Here is an 11097-nt window from a genome sequence, read left to right as displayed (position 1 = left end):
TCAGAGAAGCCTCTCTGAGTCACGAGGATTCTTCAGTTGTGACCTGCCAAGTGTTGTTGTTGTTATTGTTGTTTTTTGTTGCAGGAGGGGGAGGGGTGTTGCTGCTGCCGTGTGAAATCCCAATTGAGTCATTTGCAGGCAATTATTCAGCATTTAAATGCACGGTCAATACCGGTTACATTGTATATGTATACTGTCCCGTTACTGTGTATCTATTTATTTAGCTATTAGCTACGAGGAGCAACTGGAGAAGCAACGCAGAACAGGGGAGAACAAACTTCATACAGAACAGCGCCTGCCCAGGCCAGGGATCGAACCCAGGCCCTTCTTGCTGCCACGATTTTGTAAGAGGCCGGATGCCAACTTTACAAAAAAATGTATCTGGAGATTGTCACCCAAAGTAGAGGGGTCAGAGACACACACAAAGAGGGACGACCTCTCTAAATGTGTGTGCTGTGGAAAAGGTTAATTGCCCGAAACGTCGCCTATTGTATGTTCCCTCATGAGGCCACACGGTGCTCTTGACGAACGCGTTGAGTGTAATGTTGAAAACGTGTCGCTGCTATAGAAGCAGCTTTTGCAGGGATGCATATTCCAGACGCGTCTTTGGCACGGGTGCAAACTCGACGTGGCATCTCCAAAGTGACGCATTGCACATGACGCACACATCGCACATTAGGCAAATATGGTACCGTACATTCGCCATGCAGCTAATTGCGCTCACGCGATACACTGTAGCCTGCCAATGCGGCATCGTTACGTTCTGCAGGTACGTGCAGCCGGCGGCTATATATCAGCGTTACCACATCATCCGTGGAAACGATATATTAATAATGAATCCTGCCCTTCCAGACGTTCACAATCATCGTTACATTGCGCAAGCGACCGCTTGAGGCTAATTGGCAGGCGCGGTTGAAAATGATCACATCTGGAGAGGTATAACACCTCGCGGAAGCGGAGCAGTGAATCAAACCCGCGTCTCCGCGTGCACCATCGCGCCTCGGTAACATCATCACACGCGCATCATCACAAAGACAAAGATGCCCCGTGTAGCCTTAACAGACTGCTGGGGCAAGTGCTGTTAGCGAGCACCTATGAAGGCCGGCACGGCACACGAGGGGGTGGGTGGCTAGCACCACGCCCTCCCGCCTTTGTCTCCCCAGTGGCGATGTTTACACACCGCAACAGGTACTCATTTGAGGCTGAGTCGACCTAGGGGAGGCCCAGGGCTGATTCAGATAATCGTCATCGGTGTTGGTCGTGAGCGTGAATCGAACTCGGATGGCCAGGTATGTACCGCAGCGCGCGAACCGCTACACCACCGCTCCCCATATCATCACACGCATCTCCGATTTGCAATGTACATAACTTAACATGTACATTGCAAACAATGTTCTCGAAAGGCCGAGTGCAAATCGTGAATTTGTCTCCGAAAACCCAATCACGTAATAGAAAAGGCGAAGTGCGCATTTAATTCATCACAAATGGATCATGAGAATTGTTATTTTGCAGTTGAACCCAGGTGTTTAATAAGCTCGTTCTGCAATGTCCTTGTCTGGGTCTCCCTGTCCCACGTAGCCAAAGCCGTCTAATCTGTCACCGTTCACTGACAGCAGTGTCCAACCTCATCGTCACTGCTACCTGCGCGAGACGAAACATTACAAGTCGCTATGTCATGCCATTCGTGTGTGACTGGGGCTTGATCTGCCCTGGAGAAAACTCGTGGCAAGACAACCGTAGGATGGGGTAAGAGGCCGATGTGGGGGGGGGGGGGTAACAAGACCTTTATGGATGATGACGATGATGTTGATGCGGTGGCGAGGAGATGTCACCTTCCTCGCCTGCCATGCAGCCCATGGGTTCGATCCCCGACCCTGACGATGCCTGCTCGATATTTGGAGTCCGCGCGTTTTCTCTCTCCCCGTGGTGGTCGTCCCGAAGTGTTTCCCTCCCTCCTCCACGTCGAGAAACAACACGCGTCACAATGCCTCGGTGGCTACGATAGATGTCCACGTGTGGTGGCGATAATGATGACATCAGTAACTTCGGTGGTGAGCTATCATCACGTTCGTCCAGGTGGCAAACAGCTGAGAGCTTCACCTGGTAGAACATAAAAGCTTCAAAGACTCGTGGCGCTCATCACACGTGGTTCGCCCGTCGCGCTGCAGACAGCAGGAACGGCAACAGCAGATGCCTCGTTTCGGGGGCACCAATCCTGGCACCTCAAGCCGATCGTGGCGTATGGCATCGCCTGCGTGAGCACCGGCATCAGGGCCTCTTACCCCACCCGACCCTACATTACTTAAATAACCGTGTTGTGTATATGATAACAAACACATGGTAATACAAACGTCATTTCTCTACTGGCATAGGCATTCGCGGTTGTGCTGTACATCTCTGCAATGTGTTCTTCGGGTCGTACCGCGGGTTGTTAGGCACGATGTCCGACGTTTCGCTCCACGTGCTCATCCCCTCTTAGTCACGTGTCCTGCTCAAGCCAACTTACATTTCCCGAATAATCTGAACTGCGTCTTTAACCTGCGTGTGTTCTCCAATGCGTGGGTTCGTCTTTCTTTTATCACTCCGATGCATTCCCGGATGTTGGTCATCACCAATAATAAGATACTGATGTATGCATAGCGAGGTTACGGATTTGCCACACACACATTGTACTTAAATGTAGTTGGGACTCTGCACTACAGGCAGTAGTTCAGTACAGGGACTCCTCTACTTACGAACGAGTTTGGTTCCAGGTCTGTTCGTAAGTCGATCTGTTCGTAAGGAGAACTTACTCCTGTCGATTCCAAACATTTTCTACATGCGCACTAAACACGGGCGAATGGCTTGAAAAGTTGTATAATCTCCTGTAGATGCCACTGGTTCTTCATGTTCTTCAAATAGAGATTCCACTGCTTCTTCATGTGGCAGCTACATGACATACGGACATGTTTGTTCGTATCTTTGAAAGTTCGTAAGTCGAATGTTCGTAAGCAGGAGTCCCTGTGGTGTACTCATGTCTTGCAGCCCCCGGCTCTCGCATAAACATTATACTGTATAATGTAAACAAAAACTTTGCTCTTTTTCACCAATGGGTTTGAAGGATGGTAGCAAGTGTTGTCTTGTTAAACTATGCCTTTAAAACTGAAAACGACTTACCTGCAGTACCTTTATTTCAATACACTGTCGAAAAAATAATTTACACCCCTCTGTCAATCATGGTGTGTCTCAGTGTGGATTTGTGAACACACTTTGTAAACAGGACATAAAATAGTCCGCGTTTTCAATGCGCTGTTCATATTGTAACAAGCGTTTATACCAATGTTACTCTACAGAGTCGTGGGTCGCCGCTCCTGTTATCCGCATTGATACGAGCGGTATGTGGGGACTGACTTAACCGCTAAAAAACCTATCTGCACAGATGCATACGGGCAAGAGAAGTATTATCAAACAGGAGGAATTAACGATGCAACGCCTATCTGTTAAATATCTGCAGGTAATAGGATTGTCATCGATTGATCCTGGCTGCAGACATTGATAGGTCACAAATAATGAAGATAAGAGATCAATTTCACTGTATTATGCAAACCGTTATGACAAAGGACTTAAGTCGTGTAGGCAGTTTGAGCAGCTTTGGATAAGACTTATGATCCTGCCCATACCCGAGCATGGAGCGCATTCGTCGCTTGTTCAGCTGCGCGTGGACATGACACCAGAACGATCCGCGCCAGGTGAGTCGCGGCGTTCATGTGCGTGGTGGGACGGAGTCGCCAAACAGAAATTCATTAATTACGATTTTGACTTCCGTTTATTCGGGACCCCGGGGTCCCGCCACGAGGCTTCTTTGCGGTGGCGCTCTCGTCGGGTCGCCAGTAATCTGGCGCCCTCTGCGGGAACGAGGGCGGCAATGCCCCCTCGCTTGATGCGGGTTCGGTTTGTGCGGTTTAGGGTTGACATTTCTCGTGAAATGTTTGTTAAAACGCCAAAGTAAAAACGCCTGGTGACCACTTGCCCAGTGCCCTTCGCATTGACAGTTCCAGAGCGAGAATTTGGTTAAAATAAATTCCCCATTGCCATGGCAGGGTCTAGTATCGCTACAAGACAATGGAGTGTTTACTGCTCTCACGAAGTGGTGTAAAACCAATAAGTGGTGGTATCTATTTTACACACCCCAACGGGGGAGGATGATGATTACACTAAGTTAACCCTGGCCATGACATAAACACACCATATTTTGATGCAGAGCCGCACTGTCTCCTGATCTTGATGTAAGTTACGCCACGTAATCTGTGCAAAACATAATCTTAAACCTACAAGGCTCTCTTAAGTTTTAAAACGTAACATTTACATTTTGCACAGGACTAAAACACCCATCTCATATCACACACATCAATCGGGAAATGATACGTAGAACTTATTTCGCGCCGTACGTCGCCGACCGTGCTTATCGGAAGTGCAGGGATTGGACTAAAAACGAAACTGTACATGAACGCCAACGATTTTAATTCACTCAACCCATGCTGACAATACAAGCAGCTGAACTGCCACTAGCTGTTACCGTTACTCTTTGGTTCTTTCGGTAAAGTCACGTAGGTAGAAAAATAAAATAAAAAATAATCTATCACGACGTTTCGATCGCAACACAAGCGATTGTCCTCAGGCAGAAAAAATAATCCCACCTGACTACCGCTTGTGTTGCGATCGAAATGTCGTGATAGATTATTTTATTTTTCTACCTACGTGACTTTACCAAAAGAACCAAAGAGTATGGATTCCTGCAGTCACGAAAGCTTCAAATCAAGATTGAGCTGTTAGTGTATTTATTTCCAAAGTTAAACAAAAAAATCTTTACAACGTACAGCATTACAGTACAAAAAAAATACTATCCTCAAGTTAACTGTTGTAAATTCATATTCCAAAAGAGAACTTCCCAAACACCAGTCTCTATGCCCGTCTCTGCTCCGCTTGCTAATCTTCTGCAGTGAAAAATGTAACAGGTCGTCACGACACGTGGCCATGTTTAAACATGAGAATCTGCAGCATAAAAACTGGTTTGAGAATTCCTGTTCAACAAAACCTCAACACCTTTACATAAAAACAATGCTCCCAATTTGTGTGAAATGTTGGTGTTTAAAAAACCGTAACGTTCAAAGGCTCGACAAGCAGACACTGGCGCAAGGCTTCGTTTAATAGTGGCGAAAGGAAAGGGGTCCATTGTGGTCATCAACATTGTGCCGTCAGCCTCAAAGGTTGCGAGTTCGATTCCCGTTTATAATGGTGATTGTTTTTTACAGTATTGACTTCTGTATCGTCTGTTGAGGGCATCCCCAGTGTCAGCTAAGTGTGATCACGTCTATTACTGCCCATAACACAGGTTTTTTTGGGTTAGATCGCGTAGAAATAAATGTGTCATTAAACTCGCCACCACCCGACACTGCCAATTATTAAGGTTTGTCACGTATACAGAACATGCCAATTCTGTTTACATGACAAACCTTACTAGAAGGCTGTCGGGTGGTGGCGGGTTTAACGACACATTTATATACTTACGCGATCTAACCCAAAAAACCTGTATCCTGGATGATATTGGTCGCAAAAGCCTACGTGTTAAACTGTCTATATCTGTGGTCATGCAACGGTGTGGAATCCAACTTGCTCTGATGTATGTCGAGCTTCTTCCGCACCGCACGTAGCATCCAGTGCGAATCGGAGGTGTAAAGACCGTAGGGATTTGACACAGAGCATAACTGACGAAGGTGCAACACGTGGAGCTAACACAATTGGGTTTATTTCAAAATAAATGCCTGCAACTAAGTTTATTTACGAATCGACCAATTCATTTTAAGTGGTCTTACGACCGACATAAACGGGACGTGCAACATCCGCTTCGCAGCAGATGGCAAACATTTGTCAGGATCGCCAAGACAATTCTGGAATTTAAAAATCTCGACTCCGTTGTAAATAACATTCCATTCGCACGGCTCCTCTACATTCTAAGCACGCCGCTGCTCAGTGAACCAGTGAGCCCCGAGTCCACAGCCCACAACCTCACCAGAGGTGTTATCCCAGATGCAGCCGAACACGATATAAACATAAGAAAATGCTTGGAGGTGGGCCCGGTGGCTCAGAGGTCAGAGCACGGAATCAGCACTGCTGACGAACAAACTTGGGTTCAAATCCAGGTTGCAGCCACCTGCGATTGAATCGGGTTCTCAAGTAGTACTGAAATTGATGGTCTCAACCAGGTCACCAACAAATGCACCATGATATACAGGACTAAATTTAGTTCTGCACATAATTTGGATACATACCAGCTGCAAGAATGAAAAAAACGTCGGTTTGCTTGTCGGGCAATGAACGCTACCAATCGGTGGCTGGCAAAGTGCTGCCCTCTACTGTGCGGATCAAGGTGCCCCCGAAGGGATCTCGGAGGTAGCTCTTGCGCAATCGTTGCATCACCGTGCCCACAGGCCTTCTGTCTCGTGGACGTGACACCGCTCGCACAACCGAGATAACGCGAGGGAGAAATATAAGAGACTCCTCAACATGGAAAATGTATGTGGCTGCAAGTTGAGATCCCCGTTGTGGAATGACTCTGTCCGTCTTCATCTCTGAGGTTGATCAAATCAGAAGTAATTATTGGAAAATTGACCATGCAGAGCTGAATGAGGAATTTCCAAAAATGCCTTGGGGTTGCCACCTGAGATCGGCACCATTCCACTCTCGTTGGTAAGAGTTGGAAGGTAAAAAATAAATACAACTATTTCACGTAGAACAATCATCATACCCAGATCCTGACTGCCACTGCGCAAGAACCTGTTTATGCTAGTTGTAAAGAGGAACAAATTCACAACTGATGTGGTTGCTTTCCCTATCCGGCCATAATGTTTTGAGTATTGACCGATTTCGTGAGCTTCTAAGCTGCCGTTGTGTGCGAAATTCACAATACTTTTGAGGGCTGCAAAGCGGCAAGCGTGGTGATCTCCACGAGATTCTCTATCGGCTGAGAGCGATGCAGCAGTCCACCCCTCCCCCAGTCCCCCACCGTGCGTGTGATCACCCAGCAGACACCAACGCCGCCAACACACCAGCACGTTGGTCTGCAAACCTGCACCGCGTTAATTTGGGTCCTGCAGATTTGGGGAAGACAGAAAAAGGTCTCATAAAAAAACCTAAACACAGAAAAACTTGCATTTATTTTTTTACAACTTAAACATATATATTTAAAATATTACGTGTGTAATTTTAAAACCGCTTGCTTCAAACATGCGATCGTAACGCGACGTGCCACCACTTCTCGTGACATCACACCTTGTTTTCCACGCCCCCTTCCTCCTCCCCATCCACGTGGGTCATCAGCTCCGCCACGTTCTTCTCCAGGTCGTCGATCCGCGAGTTCATTTCGTCGAGTGAGCGCGAGCGCCGCGGTTAAGGAAGGACACGGTCACAGCAACTGCTCACACGCACGCACTCGTGCATGGACCTGACAGCTCGAATCGTAGGACTGTGCGGTCAGGCCCAATTGTATAAGATGTATACGCTGCCATGGTTCAGAACTCCCACGTAAAATTCAATCACAACAGAAGCATTCCTCGTGTGTGACAGACAAAACCAATTATGTATGTTTTTTTATCATTAAAGAAGCTTTCAACTAATACAGGACAGCACGGGACACGATGTAGGGACCTAACTACAAGATAAACAATGATTTCTGCTTGGAATTGATGAGTGTGATGATGACGACGATCACGAGGCAGACAACATATTTGTCTAAAGGAGACATTTCTGCCGCCTCTAAAGAAGCAAACACTTCCACATGAAGGATATTCCTGCCGAGGATTTGATCCGACATGGCCTGAAACTTCTCCTGCATTTGCTGCAAGAGGTTCTCCACCTGAAACAAAAATTCCAGAATTTAGGGCGTCAGCGTCTGCAATGTGTGTTGCTGGCCAACCGGGACCAGGCTCAAAGAGCTTCCATGACTGACACACGTGGTGTTGGAGGCGTTCTCGCTGCGGAGGATTGACAAAGATCAGTTGATAATCAGTGGTTCTAAACCGCATTGCAAGTGACGACACGTCACGAGTGCCGAGATAAATTTGTGTTTTTTGCTCCATGGTTTTGAACAGATGAAAAGGCGAAATGCATTACAATGCCCCCCCCCCCCTACCTACCCCTCGTGAACTTTCAGCGCTGGTGTAGAGGACTTAGTTGCTGCTAAGCAACTGCGCGTACCAACACGCGTCCTAGAAACAGCAACCCAAAGTAACCCGTTGTTATCGATCATTGTTTTTGTTGTGAAACACACAATTTTTTTACATATGTAAACGTCTCGTGCTGGCAAGACGCCACCACTCTCTGTCAATCCACTGCTAGACTAGAGGCCTCTCCACAGCGTGTCGGGCAGGGAGGGTTGTTTGGCCATACTTCACCGTGCTGGTCAGTGTGGGTTGAAGGGGAGAGTCGTGTGACCAGCTGCATGGCATCGCCACGAGTTATGAGAGCAGCGCTCAGGGGGTGTTTTAGTTTTACTCATTTCGCTGCGGGCCCCGCGGAAATCGGAGTAAATTCAGTGGCGATTTCGCGAAAAGTATCGCAAAGGCCGATGCCTTCAGCAAATCAACCCCAACGTCTTCGTCCATAACTTGTTCACATCCCCGTATTCGAGTTACTACAGTGATTGTTATTGTGTTAGTACCGTATTAGTACGAACGCAGTAGCCACATCGCTACTTAGACCTTCATTTTGCGATAAGTCCCCATGACATCATCGCTGTATCACCATTCACTGTCCCCTTCACTTTTAACCAATGCCAACACTTTCACATATAACGTCATTTTTACGAATTCTTTACTCAGTATTAAACACAAACGTACGTCGACAATAACACGACACACATTAAAATCGTATTAATAGGATCGATAACGAAGCAGGAAGGGCTAGCAGAGGCAGCCGAGCCGAGCGCGGGGCCCCCGGGCACGCAGCGCCAGGCAAGACGGGGGGGTAGGGGTACACCGACAACGACTAGGCCGCAACACGGAACTTTGAACTCCGAACAAAGCTTCGTTGCTTCGAGAAAACAACAACGAGCGGCAACGCGAGCGCTCTTACGACAGTGGCGACTTCTTGCACCGACTTAGAATCGGTGTCGGCCATCCGCTCCTCGGGTTTGGCGGCTTCAAGGCGCTCGCGGTTCGATGAGTCTCAGGGGGATGCCGCCGATGCCGCCACCGATGCCGCCGCCGCCGCCGAACAACTTCCTAGGCCGGGCGCGCCCACAAGGAGGCGCTCGTTCCCTCGCGTCTCGATTGGTCCGTCGAGCTGCTCACGCGCCACGGTTCCGACCAATCGCGCGCCACGTCGTGTCGAGCGGCTCGCGAGCCCCTTGGCCAATGAGCGCGCCGTGGTAGACGCGACCTCGTGCCGGTGATGTGGATTTGAATATCTATACACACACACAGCACGATGATCTGTGAAGTTATTTTTCACGGATGTCCGGTATTTGTTGGGGGCGAGTTGGTGGATGAGCGTTGTTGTTGGTGATGTTGACGGTGGTGGTCTCGTGTGGCAAATGAGAGCGACTATTAAGAGATGATTCGGTGCCAAGTGGTTTCCCCCCCCCCACTCTTCAATTGCTCGTTTACCATCTTGCTGGTGGGTGGATCAGCTGGAAGGGTGGATAGATGAGTTGGTTGATGGGGTGGATGGATGAGTTGGTTGATGGGTGAGTTGATGGGTGAGTTAGTGAAAGGATAGATGAATACGTGGGTGGAGGAGTTATGGGTGGATATATGAGTTGGTGGGTTGATAGGCGAGTTTGTGGGTGGGTGGGTATTTGAGTAGGTGGGTACACTTTGCTCACATCATCATGTGAGCAACACTGTTTGCTGTACTGCCTCCAGGTGCAATGGAGTACATGTGTACTAAACCAGTTATTTGGTGCGTTCGCAGTGGTGCACAAATAACGTTGACCTTTAGCTGGTTCTGAAACGCCGATCTTTATTTTAAACACACGTGAAGCATCACAATGCCATGGCCAAGTGGAGGCGTCCGAGCACGTTGCTTTCCCCAGTCACGTGCATGTCCTGTGTCCATGACGATCCATTCATGACTGGGGCTACAGACGACTCGAAGGCTCACAAATGTGGGAACGATTCGTGTAATGTACCACTTCTCTAATGGGGGTTCCCACTCTCATGTGCCTCTTTTGGAACGGTCCATGGTTTACGCTTTTCGCAAGCGACAGCATACATTTCTAGAGCAAACGCAACACTTGCCGAGAGAATTGAGACCCACCCCTGTACAAGAAATGGTACCATACCACGTTTTGTAAAAGGGGGTTCGGTCTAATTCCATCGCAGAAGGCAGTCGATAGTTTAGAAATATATTTAGGCAATGTATATAATTGTAAAACTGTACACTTATGCTAAAAATAAGCAAAACACTTTCTGTAATGAGGCAGTTTGCATATTTACACAGCTCTTGTGTAGGTTTAAGAGTGACGATACTTTTTTTTTTAAACGATCACCTTCTTACACACTTGTACTCGTTATGAATGTATAATCCATCTGCCATTGGTGACACAGACAGCAGATGCTTGTGACGTTGTTGTTGTTGCTGCAAAGTTAACCAAAAGCACGCAGTCATCAAACAGCTGGCGGAGAACGGAACTTCGCAGGTAACATTCCCGGCTATAAAAACGAGGCAGCGATTGCCTTCTTTATGTTTCAGCAAAATGCGTTGAAAACGAAACGAACTCGCCGCGTTGTTTTCCTGAAAAATAAGAGCAAAACTTGAAATACATTTCATAACATTTGAGCAAGTTGCTATTTTTGTGCGCACCTTCGGAATGACACGGAGGGTTGCCGACAGGTCGTATTGTTTATTGTGCGAGTGCGGAAGCAGCACTGCCAACACAGCCCCCCCCCCGCCTGTCACCGGATATTTGCATTCATTGGGCACTCGCTTACATGGCTCGCCACCTCAAACGCGCCTCGGCATCACGTCATCTCATCTCAAGGGACCCCTCCCCGCCCTCGTTGTGGATGTCGCCGTGCGGCCCAATGCGACTCGCCACCGGTCCTGCACGCGCGCGTTCGT

At 48.0% G+C, this 11097-nt stretch overlaps 1 protein-coding gene across 1 annotated transcript; it reads right to left on the bottom strand.

The window, feature by feature from the left end:
* Positions 1-4800: 4800 nt before the first annotated feature.
* HSBP1 (heat shock factor binding protein 1) lies at positions 4801-9274 on the bottom strand. Its single transcript, XM_078617649.1, has 4 exons — positions 9109-9274; positions 7825-7891; positions 7309-7406; positions 4801-7127 (listed from the first exon to the last, which is right to left on the bottom strand). The coding sequence occupies exons 1-4, from the start codon at positions 9151-9153 to the stop codon at positions 7116-7118; spliced, it is 222 nt and encodes a 73-aa protein (XP_078473775.1). The 5' UTR covers positions 9154-9274; the 3' UTR covers positions 4801-7115.
* Positions 9275-11097: the final 1823 nt, after the last annotated feature.

Source organism: Lampetra planeri, chromosome 54 (genome assembly GCF_965212315.1).
Source record: "Lampetra planeri chromosome 54, kcLamPlan1.2.h2, whole genome shotgun sequence".
In the NCBI taxonomy this organism is placed as follows: Eukaryota; Metazoa; Chordata; class Hyperoartia; order Petromyzontiformes; family Petromyzontidae; genus Lampetra; species Lampetra planeri.
The sequence above is the reverse complement of the archived record's forward strand: the minus strand, read 5'-3'. Positions and strand labels throughout refer to the sequence as shown.